The sequence below is a fragment of the Lemur catta genome, chromosome 8 (genome assembly GCF_020740605.2).
Source record: "Lemur catta isolate mLemCat1 chromosome 8, mLemCat1.pri, whole genome shotgun sequence".
NCBI lineage: Eukaryota > Metazoa > Chordata > Mammalia > Primates > Lemuridae > Lemur > Lemur catta.
In genome coordinates this window covers 51,875,070-51,899,217 of record NC_059135.1, presented here as the reverse complement: position 1 = coordinate 51,899,217, position 24,148 = coordinate 51,875,070, and the positions used below count along the sequence as shown (strand labels likewise).

The following is a 24,148-nucleotide window of genomic DNA, read 5'->3' as shown; positions in this document are numbered from 1 at the left end:
GAATGAGTGTTCTCATTCTAAATATTAAAATTATTATTTTAGGAGCTTACCACAAAACTTTAAATGATAACAAGAGGTGAGAGGAAATAGCAGTAAATAAATGGCAAAACACATTTTTCCAAATATTCTCACTCATGAGAAAAAATAAGTTATCAATAATTGATTTCTAAAAGCCAAATTTAATAAATTAATGCATGCCAGATAAAAATACAAAATTACAACTGAAAACCAATAATAATTTAACAGAAAATGCTCTGTTGTACATTTTTATTGGTACGGATAACTTATTAAAGTAACAAATCAGAAAACACAGTTTGCCTTTGCTGGGAAGAAAGTACTATGTTAGAGAAGAACTAAGAAACCAGAAGTAAACCATTTGCAAAAATTAGGCATATGATATAGTTTATGGCAATGCAACAGCCAGGGGTGCTGTTCTATCATTCATGTGTGCAGGTTTGTACAAGCATCAGAAACCAATGACATAGACCCCAAAAGCAAAGTCACGACAGGCTTATTCTGTGAAACATGCTGGATTACAACCACAGACTACCCGGGACGCGGAGGCGGTGCAGGTGCAGGTGCAGGTTCGCTGTTTCTTTTGTATGGGGTTTCCTTGCCAAGTAGGGGGCTAATCATGCAATAGCTTGAGTTTCTCTTAACATGATAAACACCCAGGATTACTAGAACCGGAAAGCGTGTGTTCACTGTTTTACAAGGACAGCTGAGCGGCGCTACAAAAACAACAGAAAGTTCCTTCATTTTAATCTGGTTATATGCCCAAACCTCTAATCAAGAAATAATTCAGCTATAGGAGCCAATTAAATTACTATAAAACATTCCTTCATCTGTAAAACATTTCTTGTCCCCTCAAATTAAAAATTTAAAATAAAATGTCTTCGTTTTTGATAAGCAGCTCCACCACCAGTCTCTGATATCGTATATCATTCAATGCGGCCATGGCGTCTAGTTCCGGGGATCTCATGAGGGTTGGGCCAAAGACGATTCCGAGATTCTCTGCATTCATAAGATTCTCCTTTTCGTGGAGGGTCACTCTGAAAAAGGCAAGTAAAGGAATAAAGGACTTCACATAAGCCATAGGTTCCTCATTGTGCTTGAGCACTGAAACAAAAACAAGATTTACAGTAAAAGTTTGTGTCTACTGCCAACTCTTCTGCTAGGTTATTTCTCCCTAATTTCAAAGTGCTGACTTTCCTTAAAATAATGTTCATAAATAATTGATCACTGAGGCTGAAGCCTGAGCTAGTGTGCTGGACCATATGGGTTCAGTTCTCTTGCCTTAACCCAGAGCCTACAGATGCAAACCTATGTTTGCAAATAGCAGCGAAGGGACTGGGTCACCTTGATTAGTCCATCCCCCCTCCCTCCACTTTGGCTATCTTGATTCCCATAGAGTTGTTCTGCAAGCTGAGCAGTTTACTGAGTGCCTAGAGGGAGAATGGCGACAATAGGAAATGGCTTGGGAAGCAACACCGTCAGGGAGTATACGGGTTTATATTGTTTTTACTGCTATAGCAATAACACAGAGACTATCATTTGAGAGTTATTCCTTTGTTTTAGTGTGGAGCACTTAATTACATCCAAACATGAAGCAAACTTGATTTTTATAAGTGAAGCTGTAAACATAAAACAAAGGTTTTAACTCATAGTGCTTTTTAAAGAAGGAAAACAGACATCCGTGAATGACTAAAATATCATTTCTGGATAACTCACGCCTTAGGACATAGAAATTTTTTTGTTTCTGATTGCTTTTATATTTTGAAACCCTAAAACCACTAAAACTTGGTCATATAATTTTGAAAACTTTGCTTCAACTGGTAGAGACCAAGGGTGACTGAGCAGGGACATAAACCTGCAACACTATCATCACTGGAAAACACTAAACCACAACTAGCCGACATATTTTATTTTCCATTCCTTCTTTTACCCCTTACTTTACACCATCACTTTTTATACCAGTTTTGAGTGTTGGCAACATTAATTCAATAATCTAAAATCCCGTCACCAAGTCTGAAGTGCTCGTTTTGGAGCAATAAGATAGAAAAGTGAGCTGCCATCCACGGTGCTTTGCTCTTGCTTTATGATGCTAGTGTCTTTACAGCACGACCCTTTCCCTTTCCACAGAATTAATGCATGTCCTTGGTAGAATATTGGTATTTCTAGCACATCTGCAAACGTACTGGAACTGCAAATACATTTACGTAAGAATCAGAGCCAGGTATGGTGCTTTGTTTCTCATGCCTGTAATACTAGCCTTTGGGAGGCCAAGGTGGGTGGATCGCTTGAGCCCAGGAGTTCCAGCCTGGGCAACATATTCAGACCCCATCTCTATAAAAAATTAGTCGAATGTGGTGGTGTGTGCCTGTAGTCCCAGCTACTCAGGAGGCTGAGGCAGCCCGATTGCTTGAGCCCAGGAGTTTGAGGTTGCAGTGAGCTGTGATGATGCCACTGCACTCTAGCCCAGATAACAGAGCAAGACTCTGTCTTAAAAAAAAAAAAATCAGGTTGGCATTTAATATTGTAGTGTAGAATACTTTAGCATTCCTTCTCAACTAGTGCAATTTCATACAAGGAAATTATATAGCTATATATTTATTTATTCAACAGATCATTTGTCCTTTCTTTCACCTTTTGTTTCATTTTATTCTTAAAATTTTGATGCAATGCACGTGTAAGCCTCCCAGTCTGTCACTTGCCTCTTTAGATGGGCCATGAGGTACCGGAGAGTTTCGCAGTGAGCAGGCGGCAGGAGTTTCAGTGCTTCATGAAGGGTTTCCAATTGCTCATCAGGATCCATAATTTCTAAAATAGCAAGTCAAATGCCAAGGTGAAAAACTTTAACAGAAAACTAGTACAAATGGTTCAGTGAATTCTATTCTGTGGTAATCTTCTAAAATTGGTAGGAAATGCTTTCTCACAGATCCTTGCCCACAGCTTTGGAAAATATTTTTAAGGTTCAAGTTCCAGATTTCCAAAGGCACTTAATTTCAATGAGGCAACACTGTTTACTTGGACATTTGAGGGGAGCATCCATTTTGTTCACTTGATTGTCTTGAGGTCTGGCACCCTTGGGAATTGGACATTGGATACACAGGATGTAACTATACAAACACTCAGACTTTTATGTAGACACAGATAAAAGTTATACATTCCAATGAAGTCATCTTAGAACATAACGGACATACTTAAGGGATGGTGCATTGCTCAAAATATTTTGAAAACCCCCTTTCAGTGATGTATATAAATGTGTCACACCATTGCCCGCTGTGGCCCCTGGCAAAGCCTTATTGATATTCATAGTTTTAAATTTGTAAACCACAAAATGTATCATCCAACATTTACTTGCATTATTCATTAGACTTTAGTTTTAAATTACTTTGTGTTATATAAAAAAAATCAAATCTATTCTCAAAGCACAAACATTTTCTATGACTTAGGATATTCGGAAGGATGCACTGCAGACTTTGAAGGCAATTTCAAATGTTTTGCGTGATGGCGTGAGCCCTGAAATAAATGGGACTCTTGAAAGGTGCAAACGTTGAAGAGGACCGTTTTCATTTGGCTAATTTAGTTCTGCTGAGTTGGCTAAAAACACTAGCACATTCCTTTGAGGTCAGATTGTGTTTAATTCACTAATCACTTCTATAATCAAAAACGACTGACACCATAGCACATTCCTGCTTCTATCCAAATGTCAAGAAGATGGGTGCCTTTAAAGGCTTTTAGGGCAACTGCAGTGGGGCCCCACACCGCTGAGTCCTCGTCAGGAGAGCAGCCTTGAAATGCTGGGAAGAGTACAGAATGTAACATTTAAGACATAAGACCCAAAATCCTAGTCTTTGTAACTTATAAAACAAACCAACTCAATGACAATGTATTGCGGTCAGGTGAAAATTGGCACAAGGTGAAAGTGAAAAGTTTCTAGCATTGGTAGAGCAGCTTTGATAAATCTCTGAATGTGAACAATGATTGAAGCTTTGAAATACAAAGAAACTTTGGCCATTTTACATCTCTGCCCAAAGCTTCCTCACAGTTCTTGGTTTATTTCTCTGAGCGAAGGACATTTTGCTTTTTGCCATGATAAATAACGTGTGGTTTTTGAACCTTGAGGCCTTTAAAGAATGCCAATTTATAACAGCAGTCTACCTGGGATACTGAAATTCAATCATTTAATTTCTAGAATTACGAGAAGAAAATTCCATTCACTATGGAAAACTGCCACTTAGTTTTTACCATAAGACTAATTAATTCGAAACTACATCATTCTGGAAATTGGAAAAAAAGTAACTTAGTTTCCTTTTAACTGCCAATTAATCTTTGTAGGGTAAACCTTGAGACAGTGAGAAATTAAGGATAGTGTTGGGCCAGCAAACGAAATTCCCTGCTCGTGGGAGCTTGCTTTCTCCTGAGGGTGACTGGCAATGGACAATGAATACGACACAGTTTGTAGGACATTAGAATGAGGTAGGTGCTATGGAAAAAACAGGATAAGAAGCACTGGGAAGTGTTGGGGGGTCATAATTTCAAGTGGGTGGTCAGGACAGACTTAAATGAGAAAAAAAGTCTTGAGTAAAGACTCTGACGAGTGGAGGAATGAGCCATGTGTGGATGTGCGGGAAAGAAGGTTCTAGGTAGAGGACAGCATGAGATACCCTGAGGGGAGAGTGTGCCTGTGACAGCTGAGCAAATGAGGGGAGCCAAACGTGGCTGCAGTAGAGGGAACAAGGAGGGGAGGGTATTAGGAAGGGAGAAAGGTTAACAGGTACTCTCTCAAGTCAGGGGCTGCAGGCTTTCCTAAGGATTTAGCATTTACTGAGAGAAATGAGAAGGTTATAAACAAAGAAGTGTCATCATCTGAATTATGTTTTTCACAGTTTCCTCTAGCTTCCATGTGGAAAACAGACTATGGAAGGGCAAGAAAAAAGGCAGAAAGACCATTCCAGTAATTGTTACAAAAATCCAGGTGCAGAATGACAGGAGCTTGGACCAGGTGGTAGCAGTGAAGGTGATAAGAAGTTATTGGATTCTGGGTATATTCTGAAGGTAGAATTCATAGGATTCTTGATGAGGATGTATGAGAAAGAAGAATCAAGAATGATCCAAGGTTTGGACTTGGGCAACTGGGAGGATGGAGCCTTCATTAACTGGGACAGGAAAGACTCTGGGTGGAGGCAGCTGGTGGGGAAGATCAGGAGTTCCATGTGAGCTGCCCACCACACGTCCAAACCAGCACGAGTGTTCAGGCTAGAGAGAGACATCTTGGAACAAAGGACAAAGTGCATTGCATATACTGGTATCCAGTTGACAGATTCTTCCCTAGAACTCATTTCTCCTTTTCTTTCACTTACAGAAGAATTACCCATTACCATTTTTTTAAGAGAACATAATTCTTTAGCTATAAGACATGTAATTTGAGGGAAACAGACAAAATGGAATATATTTGGAAACGACCATCATCGGTTGTTGTCAAATATCAACATGCGGAAGAGGGTGATGCCAAGACCACTGCCAAGGGGAGGGAGTTAAAAGCAGGCAAATTCCTGCTGTGTCCCAGTAGGGCTTCACGACCACTGCATCTGTCCACCAGTGGACTGATCTTGCAGTTACTGGGTATTTAAAAAAAAATGTGTTACAGAAGAAGTCTAGCTACATGATCCCTTACAATATCTGCAAAATCTAAGATGCTAGGGTTCTCGATATAAAATTACAAGTTTATTACTTATTCAGCAAATATTTATTGCATCTATTACGTAAGCGGGAGACTGTCACAGGCACTATGGGAAAACAAACATGAGTGAGAATTCCTGCTTTTAAAGGGGATTCCAGTCAGGAGGGAAGACAGACATAACTATAACGTCCTGGCATGAAGGAAAGAGGCTGTAAAGGGGTCCCAGGAAGAACGATGGCATTAGAAGGAGGTCTGGAAGGATCTGGAAAATGGGGACATTGTAGGGGCAGGAAATAAGCACTCTGAACCTGCATCAAGAGCTCACTGAAAGCTCTTCTACAGCATGTCTTGTTAATTTTTTATAGAGAAACTCAAACACAGGAAGAATAAAACTCAGCTAAGCAAAAAAGGTGACTCAGTGACAGAGATGAGGAAAAACTAACAAGCTCTCCTTCCCAGGCTTCTCTTCAGGAAATTTTAAGTTGCTTTGGGACCAAGAACCCTGGGTTTTACTTGAGTTTCTCTGACTCACTCAAGGTTATACACTGACTGAGTCATGTAGCTTTTCTAAGATCTTCTGGAAACAGAGCTCTCAACTCCTTGGCCGGAGGAAGGTTTCCTGTGCTCATTACCACCAGGAGCTCAACTTCAGTAGTGCCGTCGTCATTGTGAAAAGCATCCATGAGTGCTGGTTACTGGGGAGACCCTGTGGGAAGCACCTGTCTTCCAGGCCTTTGTATTCCCAGGCAGCAATGTTTTAATTGGTGGGGAGAGGGAGCGAGGAAGAACGGGGTGGGTTCCTAAGGGAGTTTCCAGGGGTGTAGGAGGACCTTAAGCCTTTACATGGGATGACCTGGCTGCCTCCACCATGAGTTCTTTTTTCATTCCTGCAAGCCCCTCCCTTCCAGCTTTCAAGCTGCAGGTTCTCCAAGAGAGGCTGTAACAGCAGAGCGCAAATAGCTTTTGCAGAAGAAAGTTTTCATATGAACTATGATTTTTTGTTGGCAAAGGATGCTAATAAATGCCAGAGACATTTATAGAGGCTGAGAGAGAAAAAAAGTTTTAAGAATAATTGCATTAGGAAGAGTCCTCTGACCCTGTCCTTCCTTTGGAAGGGGTTCCTCCCCTTCCGCCTTCCCTTGTGTAAGTCTGTTTTTCCCTGTTCCACCAGCCGAGCCAGGCAGAGTGCAGAGAGCAAGGGCTTTGACCTTAAGACAGATGTAGGTGTGAATGCCAGTGCCACCCCCTCTAGTGAGTGATGTGACCTTGGACAATTTACTTATAGGTGTAAGAGTTTAGCGTGATTCATGTGCCTTGTATGTGTGCTATAAATGTTAGCTTCTCTTACTTCTTTATCTGCCTTTTAAGAGAATGGCCATATCTACACATCTAAAGCATGAGATAGACTTTATCGCTAGAAGGACACATACAAGGATGCAACATTCCACAAACGACAGCACCATCACACAGGCATGATGAACATTTATATTGTGTATAAGCATTATGCCAGTGTTTTTGGTGTCACAGAAATCACACATCCAAATAGCTGAAATTGTAAGGAGGAATTTCTACCTTGATTTAGGAAAGTTTCTTTCAGATGTAGTTTCAAGAGTTCTCTAAGAGGTGAGAAGGGGGCTTGCTGACAGGAAGGCTGTTTCAGAAACAAACCCCACAACAATGACAAATGGTTTGGAAGAATAAAAAGGGGAGATTGTCCTCAGCAGCTAGGGTGGATGTGGGGAAAGGTGAGGTTAATTTGGAACCTTGGGGCCAAAGGCCTTGAAATCTAAAAGGAGGCTTGGATTTTACTACCTAGATAGATATCGTGGTCTTGTGGAATTCAGAACCTGGCTTCGAATCACTGCTTTGTCCTCTGCTAATCATATGTCCTTGGGTTAGGCTCAGAGACAAGTTTCAGTTTTACTTCCAAGCAACATGGGAATAGGGACACCCATCCAGTCACTCCCAGTGCTGCGCTGGGGACCAGAGGAGGCAGTGGACTGGGCAGCCCTGCACGATGTCAGTGTGTGAGAAGAGCCTTCTAGATTAGGCAATCAGACTTATCTTCTGTCTTGTTAGGTAACGTCTGTCCCACGCAACAACTTGTAAGCTCCCTTGGACAAATTTCGTGGTCAGCACTGAGTCCATAAGAGACGTAGAATCTTTCAAGTTTTCTAACATAGAACTCCAACAAAAAAATCAGTGTAATTCTCACGACTGTTCTGTACATGGGAGCTTGAGCTGACCTGCAAGAAATCAGGGCTCCATGGAACTAACCACAAAAATTCTCAAAAGCTCTGAAGGGGAAACTAAATATTAGAACAAAGAAAGTTTGTACTTCATGAAATTTCCAAGTCAAAAAGCAAATTAGTGTTACTAAGGAAGTGATGTTATCATTTAAAGATCAAGACAACATATGGTTTTAAAGAGAGAAAAGCAAAATGACAGAAATAGCCTATCTTTTCTAAAAAAAAAATAGTAATGCCAACACTTAAAAATCTGTTAAGAATTCCCTTCTTTAAAAAATGAAGTGTGAATTACAGGTATGATTTTTTTTGCAGCATAAGTAAAATTTGGCAAATAAACCTTTGCTTTCTCTCATTTTCATTTCGACTAGAATTGAAAAAATAACTACTTGATCTAAAATAGTGTTCCTTAAAGTATGACCTACAGATCAGTGCCAGTTTGCAAACTGTTAATGGTCTGCCTTAACTTACACAGGATAAGTACAGAAATTGAGAATAAGAATTTAGAAACTTTTATGGCAATCTGACAATAATTTTTATGTTTGCTGAATCTAGTAACAAAATAGTTCTTATTTTTTAAATTTTATTTTTATAGGTATTCATTTTAATTTTATTTTACAAAAGTGCTTGGTCCACGTCTAAGGAACACTAAGATAAGCCTTATTTTCGAAAATGAGGTTTAGCACAATACAGAGAAGCTTCTGGTGGAAGAAGTCAAAACTCTTGTGTGAGTATACTAACCATGTAGAGAGGTAAAGGGAAAATATTTTAAAAAATGCATTCAAGACAGTCTGAAAACCAGGAAGAGTGATTACCAAGAGGAAGCAGTTTGTCAGTTTACTCAGAATACTATGTGTTCGTACTTACTGGCAGATTCTATAAACTTAGGGTAGGCATCGTATGTGATGAGTGGAATCGGCAAATCCCTGAAGTACAGTTTAAGCGCACCAGTGATAATGTTGATATCTTCATACATGTTCACAGAAATATCTGCTTTCTCACCATCTTTTAAGGATGTTAAAAGAAACAAAAGTAAATATCTGGATTCACAGCACTGTTTTAATAAATGACATTTTTGTATACAATCAGATTTTAAAGATTATCAATGCTTCAGTTTTTAACATAAAATTCAGTGTGCTACATGATACATATAAATGATCAATTTTTAGTGAAAGAGCAAAATTAATTTTTTTGAATTGAGGAGGTAAGAGAGGACTGAGATCAACAGAAATATCTGATTTATTTCATGCAACTTGAGAATTCCCAGGAGAATTTTTTCTTTTTTAAATAAACATACTATGAAAAATAACAACAGAGGCACTCCCAACTTAACCAAAGGCCCCCTTTGTTTCAACCCAGGCTCCTACATGTAACATTTGGTTCTTGCCTGACCCCTGAGGGAGTAGGGGAGATAGAAGTAAAAAAAAGCAAATAAAACAAATCATTGAAGTATTGAAATAACAAGAAGAAAAGACATTATAAAATGGAGGAATATTCTAGAGGTGCTGGGCCTTAAGATTATCAAGCAAAGTTGGCTTCCTTTCAGAATGGACTCTTGCAGCAACTCGGATGGAACTTGAGACCATTATCCTAGTGAAGTAACTCAGGAATGAAAAACCAAATGCTGCATGTTCTCGCTTATAAGTGTGAGCTAAGCTATAGGTATGCAGGGTCATACAGAGTGACAAGATAGACACTGGAGACTCCAAAGGGGGAGGGCATGAGGGGGCTGAGGGATGAAATATTACCCATCGAGTACAATGCACTCTATTCGGGTGACAGGTACACTTAAAGCCCAGACTTCACCACTATACAATTCATCCATGTAACAAAAAACCACTTGTACCACCTAAATCTATTGAAATAATAAACAATGGCCTCTTCTGCACTCCCCTACATTTAGTACTTTGTTAAAATATATAAATTTTCACTTACTAAAGATTTAGTATCTACTCTGAGCTAGATCTTATGCTAGATGTCTTTTATTCCACTTGGCTTATGAGAGATTTCTATGGATTAAAAATCAGCCTCTTCACTATACAGCTATTAGAATGGCTGAAATTTATTTATTTATTTATTTTTTAATGATTACTATTCTTTAATATGTGCTATACTTACAAAAAAATGGCCATTTCTAAAGATACCCATGGTTTTATTAGCAGAAGAGTGAATCAACAGCAAAGAACAAATTCAGATCCTGCTTGGGTTTCATTTTCCTCCAATATCCAGAATGATCACCGTTTCCATTACTACAGTGTCATCCACCACTTTCTGTGATCTAACTCCCCTTAACTTTTATTAAAACGGTTCTACGTTGCTGTATCATTAGCTGCTCTAAAATAACACTAGAAAAGCATCCTATTACAGAGTTTTATATACCTTAAGACGTGTTCTAGACTAGAATACGCTTTTGATGATAGGGCAATAGGCCAATAAGCAAAGCATCATATATACAGAAGACAAATAAAAGTTTATTGTACAAAATTAAGGCCTTTACATTTTATAGTTCACTAAGGCTAAAGAAAGACTAAGTCCTTCACAAAAATTTCACTTTTACTCCCCCCCCACCTCTGACTATTAAAATGATGTGACCAAATATTATCAAAACAAACAGTATAAATAACACCAAGTCCTTTAAAGATAACTATCCTAAATGTTATTTCTTGGCATAGGTGATCTTCATGGCGTGGGATGGTGTGATCTTAAATCCTTGTAAAGCATCCCTGGCAGCTCCAGCCTGACCATCATTTTCAAATTCAACAAAAGCAATGTCATGCCTCCCAGGTACCAAACGTACTTCCTTAAAACCAGGGAACTGATTAAACAACATGGATAACATCATCTCAGTCTCTTCTGGTAAATTATTAAGGAATAAAATATAGTTTGGAGGGTAATCAGGGACCTGAGGATTTGGTGTTGAATTTCCTTGGGTATTAGCTGAATTTAGTGTTCCCTGACCAGGCTTTTTGTTTGCAGTTGTTGTAGTTTGTTCCACAGTTTTGGCTTTTTTCTTTTCTTTGTCAGCAAAAGTAACCACGCATTTTAGATATTATATCTGAATCTGTTTTTGCATACTGGATTCGCATTGGTTTACCATAAAATGGAAATCCCTGTAACTGTCTCAAAGCATTTGTGGATGATCCCAGTTCCTTAAATATAACAAAGGCCTGCCCCCTCATCTTCATGGTCTTTAAAGCCACAATATCTACCACATGACCAAACTGGGAAAACAAGGCATATAGGGATCTCTTCAATTCTTCTTTTTTGATTTTGTCATTCATATTGTTGATATAAATTGTATGATTTGGTCTGATATCCATGTTTGGGTTAAACTCTTCAAATAGCCTGCGGCCTACGGCGTCTTCTGTAACAACCCAGAATGGCTGAAATTTAAAACACTGACAACATCAAATGCTGGCAAGGATGTGGAGCAACAGGAACTCTCTCTTATTGCTGGTCAGAATGCAAAATGGTGCAGTCATTTTGGAAGACGGGCAGTTTCTTACGGAGCTAAACATAGTCTTACTATACAACTCAGCAATGAACTCCTAGGTATTTACCCAAAAGAGCTGAAAATTATATCCACATAAAAACCTTGCACATGAATGTTGATAGCAACTTTATTTATAATTGCCAAAAAACTGGAAGCAACCAAGCTATTCTTCAATAGGTGTGTAAATTGTGGGACATCCATACAATGGAATATTATACAGCAGTACAAAGAAATGAACTACTAAGTCATGAAAAGACACGGAGGAACTTTAAATGCATATTGCTAAGCAAAAGAAATTGGTATAAAAAGGCTTCATAATGTCTAATTCCAGCTATGACATTCTGGAAAAGGCAAGACTACAGCCACGGTAAAAAGATGGGTGGTTACTAAGAATTCAGGGAGAAGGGAGGGTTTATGAGGTGGAGCACAAAGGGATTTTTATGGTAGTAAAACTTTTGTGTGATACTGTAATGGTGGATATGTGACATCACACATTTGTAAAAACCCATAGAACTGTAAACACAAAGAGTGAACCCTAATGTAAACTATGGACTTAGTTAATAATAATGTATCAGTGTTGGTCCATCAATTACAACAAATGTATCACACTAATGCATGATGTTAATAATTAACAGGAGAAACTGTGGGTCAGGGGAGGAGGGAAAGGTTATATGAGAGATCTCTGTACTTTCTGCTTATTGTTTTTGTAAATCAAAAACTATTCCAAAGTCCACTAAAAAAAAATCTTTTAAAATTCAATTAACTTGGCCTTTCAGACGTTCACATTCAACTGTGAATGTGATCATCTGCGTCTGTCTTTCGTACTTGGGCTAAAATCATATGCAGTGGCAGTACAAACTGGGCTAAGTGCTTTCTGGAAGAAAAGGGCGATATAGATTCCTTCACTGGGGGACCTTAGGGAAGCATGGAGATGCCGGGGCCTAAGGACCTAGAGAAGGGGATTGAGAGCTCAAAGGAAGGTAGAAGAATGACAAAGGCAAGTATCGCCTCTATCAAAAGTTTTGCTCAGGAAAAAGACTAAGTTTCCTTTTCTTCTGCCACATGGCTCTTCTTTTCAATAGCTATTCATTATTTTTCTAAGAGCATCCAGATTTCAAATATCCTGTTCCCATTATAGGTTACATATCCAGTTTTTGGTTTGGAAAATAAAGTCACCATTCTTAGAGTTTAGCTCCATATGGGGCAAACAGAATTTGTTTCAGATAATTCTTTCTATGGTGAGTTATTGTGTTCATTGTCCACCCTCTTTTCATTTATTACTCTCTCAACTACAGTACCTTTCAGTGCCTTGCCAAGGTCAGCCTCAGGGCCACTGCACATGCCCTTCTTTTGCCAGGGCCTCTATGTATCTGTTATTTTTTGCTACTCCTGTTCATCCTCTAAGATGTAGCATAAGTGCATAAATATTTCTTCTTTGGGGAAGCCTCGTCAGATCTCCAGCACCCTTCACCTGCCCCACCAGACTAGGTTAAGTTTCCCAGTTATTAATATTTTCCTTTATGGCCTTTATTAAAATCCATAATCACTGTGTGATTATTTAATGTGAGCCTTCCATGAGTGCAAGGACCAAGTGTACGTGAGTATTTGTATATAAAGAACATGGTGCCTGGCGTATAGTAGCTGCTTGATATTTTTGAGTTAATGATTCAATGCAAAATAGATTTAAACACACTAGAAGCCTAAAATTATTAACACTCTGGGACTTAATATGTATATCATTATTAAACTGGTTCTTTTAAAACTTGCTTTTCAATAAAAATATATTTCCATCTTAAAGGTTTTTTTCTGTTTTAAAATAATATAAACACATTCTGAAATTTCATATCCATATACCACATTCTAAGCAGCACTATAACATAGGAGCATAGTCTGTAACATCTTTGTTCCCAGATGGTTTCTTTACTTTCAACTCTTGACTCTTCAATAGGCTGGGGCTGTCCTGGGGTAAGGCTCAAGGACTTTTATTTGCTTTTGACCCATGGATGTCTCACTGTACCTGTCACATAAATTTATATTTGTGGCTCCACTATAAGATAAAATGTAGACAAGCTATAATGGCATCTGCTAACGTTAGAGTTAGTTTTCCATTCGGGGGACTATGTCCTAAGCAAGGGGAGATTCCCCAAAACCTGTCTTTTTACCTTGGCACTTGAATTAAACGAGTTAATTCCAGCATTCTATGGGTCCCATCATCTTCTTTCTTGGATCTCATTATTTGAGAGTTAAGCCTCTCAGAAGTGATCACCCTTAATCAATTCAAATTTACTTTGTTTATTTGATAGCCTATTCCTTTGAACACTTAGGATTTGGGCACCATTTACGTAAAGAATTGATTTAAATGATCTGAGTCACTGGTTTCTTTCACACCCTCATTAAAATTCTTCGCATCATTCCCTCAGAGCCTGCAGATGAGTGCTGGTGCACATCCCTTGGGAGGTCAAAGACTTGCCCCCGAAGGTGTGGCCATATGGAGCCAAGATGAATTCTTCCTGATTTTAAAAATCTGCTATTGGTGTTTTCAGGGCACAAAAAGGTTGTCTCATGTTTTTAATGAGAGGAAACTGTGTCATTTGCTTTCTGGGGTCTGAGGGAACATTCAGTTTCTTTGTCGGTGTTGACTTATTTTTGAGAACCATGGTCCGAGGTGGGTAGAGGACATGCTCAGTTACCACCTTTCAGAGTAAAGCGATGCCTCTACCATTCACGCAGGCAGGGACTCGGCTGGGGTTCTTGATGTTTGTCTGGATCTAAAACACCACGACTCCAGCTCACCACCTTTGCTCTCATCATATACATGGGCTGCCCTAGATTTCTTCATATCAGGTTGCTAATAACAGTGAACTCATTTTTGTCTTCTGCCTCTATTGCCTGTAGGAGTTTGTGAATGGGAGACGTTTGTGTGATGGAACTAGGATACATACTTGCAAAGGAAAGTGGTTCTTTAAAAGATCACTAATTCTTATTCTTTTACTTCTTGTATTCAAGGCAACAGTTCTTTGGTACCACCTCATTCCTTAAAATACTTAAAGCAAAGACAAATTGGAGAACCATGGAAACAAATCTTAATTTAAATGTTAGTTAAAAAAAAATTAAGCGTGTCCACTGAGCTTTTCTTTTCTGGGCCCTTTTCCCACAGTGGGGCGTGCCCTATGCAGAGGTCCTCAGCTTCCCTCAGCCTTCTGGCCCTAACACATGAGCCGGTACTTGGGTCTCAGCTCAGTGGAGTCGGTGAAGAGGATGCCTGGGAGGCACAGGTGACAGGCAGAGCTAGGTGGCTGGCTCAGGCCTGGGAAATCTGAGATCTGGAATGATTTAGATTCTACACCCCACTCTTTTCTCTATGGTTTTTGGTAAATTTAATTGCTCTGTATGTATTTTGGTGAACATGGACCAGCCCTCGATACTCAAATATTGGTAACACAGTTAAATGTTATGCTTCTTTCTCACTCTCAAATTTGATAGTTTAATACTTATACCTAATTAAAAAAAGGAAATCGGACACAGTGAGCGTTGTAGGGGGAAAAAGGCACACCCCAAATCATGGTTTGGGTGTGGCAAAGTCATAACATGTAACCAAAATGTTTGTACCCCCATAATATCCTGAAATAAATAAATAAAAGGAAATTATAAGCTAAGTCTTTTTATTTGGTGCAATAATGATTTAGAAAAATAATGCAAAAAAATGTCATAAGAAATTGTGCCTTTTTGGCAAAAGTAGTATTGTCCTAACTTACTGAACATGCTGAAAAACATACCTCTGTCAAAAGCCATCTTGACATCTTCAATTAGGTCACTAAATCCTGACACTCGGTATAGTCCTTCAGAATTAAGACCTATAAAAATAAAGCTAATTAGTTTCTTTGTAATTATGCCTTTTCTTTAAATTTAAAGAACTTCTCATGCTTTAGGCTGAGGAGGTAATGTGTCAGAATGATAAAATATACATGTTTAAAAACCTTTTCACACTTCTAAAATAAAACCATTTCACTCACAGTTCTTCATCTCTGACCTATTGTCACCTTTATATTTATAATTTGGCTCAAGACTTTGTCTAATTAGGTCAAATATGTTAAGTCTTAAGGGAAATAATTCATCACCCCAATTAAACCATAAATTCTTTTACATATTACGTAACAGAAGACTAAGATAAACTACATTAATAGGCCTGTGGCAGTTTTTGCCCAGTGGGAAAGAGTAACTAGGGTGCAGCTCTGTTTTTGGCCTTGGATAGTTTTAATAGAGCATTTACCCCTTTGCTTCTTGGACCTGAGAAAAATATAAAAACTGAAAAATCAATTTGTCTCTACATGTCAACTTTTACAGAGTGGAAGCGTCATCTATGAATATTTTTAAGGGATATTTTCTATACCTGGTTAAATCTATCTTGAAATCAAGCTGTTTAGCTACTTGTTAAATTAATTCATTTCAGACTTTGGCACCATTTGACTTCTGAAACCAATCCCCCCCAAGTTGCAGACGATAACCACATTGTGCAGGGAGGCCCCCACAAAGGCAGCGGGACCCGTACTGTGTGAGCGGGGACATGGGGACACCGCAGCCACCCGGAGCGCCTCACCTCTAGACTCGATCTCCCTGACGCACATGTCCACCACCATGGGCCGCTTCGTGGTGTGCGCCTTCACCAGCGTCGTGAGGTCGCAGCTGTACACCTTCTTGACATGCTTCAGGTCTGGCTTACAGTCATTTGGAACCATCTTGGAGCACTGCTTATGAACATTCAAACCACAGTCTAAGAAAGGAAAAATTCGTTATCATTTTCGGAGTTTTGAGCATTCTGGAAGTGTTAATTTTAGCAAAAGACACTCCAGCCTGAATTAGGTTTTAAAGGAGATTAGCCTCCAGCAGTTCCTTCAGGGAGGGGAAACAACAGTCCCATCTTTTCTCTTGGAAATTTTGGCTATCAGCCAGGAGACCGGAATTCTACCTCATGCTGCACCATTTACCCGCTCTGTGATCTCAGGAGAATACATAAGAAAAAAAATCAAAATTAATAAGGGTTTAGCTAAATGTCTATAAAATGTAATATTATGCCAAATAGCCAACTAAAAATTAACCCATTTCTTTAAAGTTGTATAAAAATCATATTTAATGTGCGATATAACTGTATTTTAATGTATTCGCTATGAAGTGGAATTGGACCTCCAAAAGTAGCAATATCCAGGGCCCTCTTAAAATTGGTGCTGCTCATATTTATATCTATTCATAATCCTTTCTATATATATGATAACTAATATATAATTCATCTAGTAGCTGAAAATGGCTATAACTATTATTTATTGCTGCTACTATCACCAGCTAACATTTATTGAGGGCTTACTAATGCCAGTTCCAAGTGCTTTACATTTATTATTTCATTTAAACTCACAAAGCTCTGTGAAATAGGTACTTTTTCTTTTCATTTTATAACCAAGGGAACCAAGCCCATAGGTGTTAAGTAATTTACCCAAGGTCATGCATTTAGTATACAGTAGAGTGGGGTTCAAGCCTATGAACGATTCTAGAGTCCACATTTTTAAAACAATGTTTACTGTTTTGTTATAAAGCATATTACATATTACAAAGGATACAGATGAAGAGGTGTATAGGGTGAGGTGTGGGGGAATGAGATGGAGCTTCCATGCTCTCCCCAGGTGCGCTACCCTCCAGGAACCTCCACATGTTCGGCTATCCGGAAGCTCCTGGAGTCCACAGTTGTAACACATATATATATATTGCCTTTGCTGAATTTATTCCTTTGCTTTGTGATTTTACTGGGTTATAACTTTTTAGGTGCCAGAACCCAAACATTTTCTAGTTAAATATTTTGAGACACTTATTTTTCAACAAGAAGAGCATAATGAAATTTAAGAAGGAATAGAGAGGAATAAGACTGAAGAGTGATTAAACTATAGCTGAATAATTCAACTAAAATAAATGTATGGCCAGACACAATGGCTCATGCCTGTAATCCTAGCACTTTGGGAGACTGAGGCAGGAGGTTCGTTTGAGCCTGGGAGTTTGAGGTTGCAGTGAACAATCATGACGCCACTGCACTCTTAGCTCAGGCAACAGAGTGATACCCTGTTTCAAAAAAATAAATGTGTCATCTTCATGTTTTTAAAAACATAACCCATTTGTTTTTAAGTTTTTGAAAACTTGATGTTGACCTCTTATAAATCCAGTCCAAGTGGGAAATATATAGTTTACAGCTAGGTCTTAATGAAAACAATGTAAAAATCATACAATGCCGTCCAGTTTTGCTTGCTGTTTCTGACAGAAAGGGAAGCATAATATTCACCTCACAAAATTGTTACGAGAATTAATGAGCCAATGCATTCAGGTGCTTTGCATATTGTAAAATGCTAGACAGATGCCAGTGAATCATTATTGTGACTTTTGTAAACGTTATTAGCTGTGATCTAGTTATATATGGTAGTAACAATTAACAGAGACAAGGAGAATTAGCCAATACTTGTAAATAAAATTGTTCTTTCATTAAATGGGTAGACACTGCCAAGTTGAAGTAAAACTTAAGGCCTGTGGTGACTCTAAGGAAGGAATTCAGCTGTAGTGAGCACATCCCAGGTGCAAAGACCGGCTAGGTGTAGAGGGAAGCCGGGTCTTTGCATGCGTGCGTGTGGTAAACGGCACGGGGGATGGCATCACCAGTGATGAGTGTAACAGCAGCTTCTTTAAATACAGAAGGGCTTCCAGAGCAAAGCGCTCAATCTAAACTATCTGAAGAAATGACTCAACACTATTCTGTACAGTTAAATAATGTCCAAATGGCTTCATAACCAAAACCCACATTCCTCTTTACATTACATAATATATAAGATTTCTGACTCAATCACAAGGCAAATCAATGCAAAAAATGTCCACTTAAAAGACGTCCTGTCCCCTGAATACTTTAACATCTTGGGTAATTTCTGTAACTTCGAGTCTGGTCTAGAATCTATTAGTTGTGTGATTTTGAGTGAGTTGCTCAAACTTTCTGTGCCTCAGTTATGTAAAATGCGAACAACAATAGTGCTTATTAGGGCTCATGTGAGGCTTGAATGTTAACATATGTAAAGTGCTAACATGTAATAAATTGTGTTTACCATGACTATGTTGTTATTTAGAAGAATGAAACATCATTTTGAGAAGCATTTTCTATGTAGTACCCCAAGATTGTCATAATCAGCTTAAAGTCAGAAGCTAAGCTGAACTCAAGGCCAAGTCTGTGTTTGTCAGATGTGAAGGCCAGGTCCTGAAAAGGACTCGACCAACTGGGATTACAGATACATCTACACTGTTCTTAATGTATTTCATTTAAATAAAATTACCTCCAAGTAAGTAATACATTACTTCTGACTGTTTCCACCATATTTGGGGAGTTTTCTGCTATTATGTTTTCAAATATTTTTTTCATCCTTTCACTCTTTCTCCTCTTCTGGGATTCCAAATGCTAAATCTTTTATTATTGTCCCACAGGTCTCTGAGCTCCGTTCACTTTTTAAAATCTGTTTTCTCTCTCTTGTTTGAACTGGATAATTTCTATTGCTCCAACTTTGAGTTCACCCATTCCTTCATCTTGTCATGTCTATTCTGCTATTAAGCCAATAACCCAGTAAGTTCATTTCAGTTATATTTTTCAGTTCTAAAACTTCCATTTGGTTCTTTTTTATATCTTTATTTTTTTCTGATAGTTCCTGCTCATTTGTTTCAAGAGTGTTCATAATTGCTTGTTGGAGCATTTTTATGATACCTGCTTTTCTTGTCTGGTAATTTCAACATCTGTATCATCTTAATGTTGGTGTCTGTCAATTGTCTTTTTTCATTTGAGTTGAGATTTTCTTGGTTCTTGGTATAATGGGTAATTGGGACTGTATCTTGAATATTTTGAGTGTTTATAAGACTATGGTTCCCATTTAAATCTTCAATTGTAGTAGCAGGTAGTTTAGAATTAGAATGTTCATTTGTAGACTGGTTCAAATGTCAGCCTAGTTTACAAAGCCTTTGTAATGCTACTGCAGTGCTATTTTGCCTGCCACAATTGTATGTTACTCAAATGGCAGGACTACCCCACATTCTCTGTGACACTGGGTGGGAGAGAGAGGGCCACCACCTAGGTATTGCAGGTGGGATGGAAGTCAGGGCTGTGGCCATAAACTTGGTCAGGGAGGAGTGCTGTTTTGCCTGTAACTGCAGGGTGGACATGGAAACCAGAGTTCTGATCATGGTCTCAGCTGCCTCATTACTGCAGGTCAGGGGTGAAGCCAGGGCTCTGCCTGCCCATAGACTTGGGCAGAGAGGTACTCATCCTCTGAAAGTCAGGGTCCTCTCAGAGGCTCAGCCAAGGCAGAGTACCACTTTCCTGCTGCAAGGCTGGGATGGAAGCTAGGGCTCCACTCACAGACCCTCAGGAGAGGAGTGCACCTTTGCTATTGCAGAGTGGTGGTAGAAAACAGGGCTGCATCTGGAGATTCCGCTGCTGCAATGTGGCTTTCTTCATAGGGTTTACATGGAGAATGGTAGGGGTGGCTGAACGGTTTCTATCCTTTTGTGCTTCCCTTTCCCAGTGCTTTGGCTAGAAAAGCAGGCTTTTCTTGGGATTATTTTTTGGTTTCTGTCTGTTTGCATTTATGGGTTGTGGGCTTCTATAGTGCCCAAGACGGGATACACAGGACATCAAAACAGACAGACAAGAAGTACCACCAGGGAGCTCACTGCTGGGTTGTTCCTCAAGTCCTGAAGTCCCTAGTAAGCCTTCCAACTCTCAGAGTGTTCTAATAGTTGATGTACATATTTTATCCAGGGCCTTTTGTTATAATTATTAGAGGGAACAAAATGAAACATTTATCCGTCTTGTCCAGAACTGGAAGAACACTTACGTAATGTTTTAAAAGTATAAAATTCAGCAAAGCTTCATAATTTAATAATAGTACTGATGTACTTCATACTTCAAGTGCATACACACAGGTCACAGATTCAGTTGGAAAGGGATCTTGGTGAAAACCTATCCCAGTATCTTCATTTCAAGACAAAGACAATGGGGCTCGGAGAGGCTGAATGACTTGTTTGAGTTGCTCAGCCAGAAAGTGGCAGAACTGAGATTTAAATCTTGGATTGCTGATTCCTGGCCCGTGCTCTTCCCACTGAGTCATATGTACCACTTTCCCCACGTACACCATACAGTACACCATGTGCTCTGAGTTATTTTTTCCAGCAGTGAAGATGAAGTTGCTATTTTCAACCTTTTATTTCAAAATGTATATGGTACCCATTATTAGTTACATATACTTGAGTTTAAAAAACACTGCTATGTTTTATCCAAATGAGTCTCTCAAAGATATCTATATATGATTGATCTGGCAGGACTTTTAAAAGGCAATGATAAAACTTGTTTAGTCATATTCTTTCCCAATGTATAAACTCTAAGTGAAAATTGAGTAGACAGCAAAAAATGAAAATTTTGATGCATCCACATATCTGAATGGCACTAATGGTTTGATATTAGTATTACCTTTTTTCCTTTAAACATTTGAAGTCATCTCCCATTTTAAACATCAGCAGATTCCTAAGCTTATCTGTGACTCAGTGAAAAATGGATAAAGTGATGACTGAGCTCAGATTTAGGTATTTAAGGAAGAGGGAAATGTTTTCTAAACTGACAGTCTCTCTTCTATTTGAGTAAGATAAAACTTATGGGAAAATATATTATGCTTAATTTTAGCAATAAATCTCAAAGGCCAAATTTTTGTCAGGATTGGATATGAAGTCCTCCAGAAGACCAAAGGATAGGGCAAAGTCATTAAAATAAAGTATCTTTTTATACCCTTAGTTCACAGTGCAATACACCAGCCCTGAGCTTGCTATGAAAATTGATGCTTCAGGGACTAGCAGTATATCAATATTTCAGTTTGCCATTAAGACTTTATTTGGTTTTCATACTTATTTATTAAAGTCATATAACTCCTATATAGTTCCATTTCTCCCAGGGAAGCTCTATGCTCCAAATAATAATAATAAAAAAGTCCATAAAAGATTTCATTTGTTGCATCTCTTGGTTTGGTAGTTATTTTTGTGTTACTATTAAATCACATTTCCCCTTTCCAATTTCTCAAGCTAATCAGCACAGAATAAACATATGAAAGGAGGAATAAAAAATTCAAATCACATTTTATTCTATACTTTCTTAATAAGATATTTCTATTACACTACCAACTTTAGGCTACTCTCATATTTTCTGAGACTTGATTTTGCTATAACACATGTATACTTTATATCTAGAGAGCATATAAACCTGTTTTTTGAAATGAATAGATAGTAATTATATTCTATTGATAGGATTAAAGGGATAACCTAATTATACTAATGTGTTTTGAAAACAAAGATAATTATTCATTCTTCTCTATGAGTGTTCATATTTTAAATAATTGCAAATAAAAGTTTTGTTTTTAAACCTATCTCTTAGTCTCCCCCACCCCAGGGAAAATGGGGAGTAGTTTGTATTCTAATATGTATCAGAGGGAATTTTTTTCATAAGCAAAAATAAGAAGAATACCTTGTACTTTAGAATACTGATGCCAGTATTGCTTTCAAGTAAAAGGGGTTCCACGAAACTTTAGAGCAAATCTTGCCAATTTCTCACTGGCTTACAAGGACAAACATAACTTTCTAGGTACAATCAATCAATACAACAATGAAAACAAAAGACATCACTCCCACTTCTTTTCTTCAACCTAAAAGTTGAGTGCTTATATACTTTACGTAATAAATGCCTCTATTTTATTAGTAGGAAAAACTGCTGCCATTTCCTTTTGGAGGCAGCAATGATAATGATACGCTGAATATACGAAGTCACTTTAATAAGCAACCAAGACTAAGTTGATATGTCTGACTTAAAACAATTATCCTTAATTTCTTAGAATATTCTGGTAAGGCTAAAATGAAAACAATTCAGGAATGCTGGTGGAATAATGCTCTTTTTTAAGGAAGGATTTGGACAACCTCAATGATTACATAAAGATTAACCTACAAGCTTACATTTCATAAGGAAAGAAAAAACTCTTTGAAGATACTATTGTAACCAAACAATGACTGTCCTTTGAATGTTACTTTTAGAAGCCACCTATCTGGGTCATCAATATTTTAGCAAGAGCAGCACCACTCCCAGGCTGCAGTTAGCTATTCTCTTGCAACATCACTTTCCTCGCTTCAGAGGAGCCTAGAATCAGGGGACCTCAGTGGATGAGACTAACCTTACGCCTGTGATGTCACCTTGGACTGCCTGGCTTTGAATGGCTCCTGTAAGGTGATAACTAGCATTCTAGTGGTTGTGCCTGCCACTCCCTCTGTTGGTCTTGTTAGCTGTGGTGTGCTTAGCAGCGAGCCTCGTGCCTTCTATCCTGAAGGGGTAGCTTGCCTGGCCTTCGCTGGATTTAGCCTGACCCCTACAGCAACTCTGCCGGCCTGGTGGCTGTAACACCACCACGTCCCCTGGTACTTTTACATGATGTAAGAAACAAAACAGTGGGGGAGGGATACAAAATTGCTGCTTCTGGCAAACACTTAAAAATTCTTGACAAGCTCTCTTCTGCTTTGGTGGATTTTTGAAAAAAGAAGCCTGAACAAAGCGAGCTGTCCTAGGGACCAAAAGCAGATAAATACATCTCTTTTCTGACAGACAGTACGTTGCCATTTTTCTTTGGAAATAATGTCTTCAATGTTTAGTGGCTAGTGTATTAGTTTACAACTGCTGCTGTCACAAATTACCACAAACTCGTGGCTTAAAACAACATGCATTTATTATCATACAGTTCTGGAGGTCCTAAGTCCAAAATCGGTTTCACTGGGTTATAACCAAGGTATTAGCAGGTCTGTGCTCCTTCTGGAGGCTGCAGGGGAAAATCTGTTTCTTTGCCTTTTCCAGAGGCCTTTCTAGAGGCCACCTGCCTTCCTTGGCTCACGGCCCCTCCTCCATCTTCACAGCATCTCCTCTTCCCTCTGACCTCCGTCCGCTTCTGTCCTTACATCATCTTTCTCTGGCTCAACTTCCTGCCTCCCTTCTGTAAGGACCCCTGTGATTGTGACTCCACTGATCCCACCCTGACTCTCCAGGGTAATCTCCCTGCTGTGGTTTGAAAGTGTTCTCTCCAAGATTCAGGTGTTGCCAATGTGATCGTGTGACGACATGGGGCCTCTAAGAGATGATTAAGCTATGAGGGCTCCTCCCTCATGAATGTGACTGGGTGCTCTTATAAAGCGGCTTGACAGAGGGAGTTGGTCCCTTTTTTGCCCTTCTGCTGCACGAGGACACAGCGTGCCTCCTCTCCAGAGGACATGGCTTTCAAGGTGCCATCTTGGAAGTAGACTGAACCCTCACCAGACAATGAACCTGTCAGCGCTCTGATCCTGGACTTTATAGCCTCTAGAATTATAAAATGTAAATTTATGTTCTTTATTAGTTACCCAGGTCTGTGGTATCTTGTTATAGCAACACAAAACAGACAAAGAGACCCCTCTCAATATCTGTGATTTAACCACATCTGTGAAGTTCCTTGTGCCATGAAAGGTAATAAATTTGCAGGGTCCAGGGATTAAAAAGTGGACATCTTTGAGGAGCCATTATTCAGCCCACCACTAGTGTGTGCTCTCTTTAAATTCTTCGCATTCAAATTTAGATAAAGTTAGATGCTCAAAGGCCAGATGAACTTC

The 24,148-nt window shown here is 38.8% G+C and overlaps 1 protein-coding gene and 1 pseudogene across 4 annotated transcripts in view; both read right to left on the bottom strand.

Annotated features, from left to right (window-relative positions):
* Positions 1-162: 162 nt before the first annotated feature.
* The window catches only part of CHN1 (chimerin 1), a 187,490-nt gene continuing 163,504 nt past the window's right edge, over positions 163-24,148 (bottom strand). For all 3 annotated transcript variants that reach the window (XM_045558932.1, XM_045558933.1, XM_045558934.1), the window contains 5 exons: positions 16,023-16,196; positions 15,202-15,279; positions 8,800-8,937; positions 2,715-2,820; positions 163-1,052 (listed from right to left, as the gene is read on the bottom strand). In XM_045558932.1, coding sequence (XP_045414888.1) covers positions 881-1,052; positions 2,715-2,820; positions 8,800-8,937; positions 15,202-15,279; positions 16,023-16,196 — 668 coding nt within the window. In that variant the 3' untranslated portion in view covers positions 163-880. The remainder of the gene's footprint in view (positions 1,053-2,714; positions 2,821-8,799; positions 8,938-15,201; positions 15,280-16,022; positions 16,197-24,148) is intronic.
* On the bottom strand, positions 10,384-11,326 carry LOC123643410 (annotated as a pseudogene). Its single transcript, XR_006736782.1, has one exon. The product of XR_006736782.1 is annotated as a U2 small nuclear ribonucleoprotein B''-like (transcript).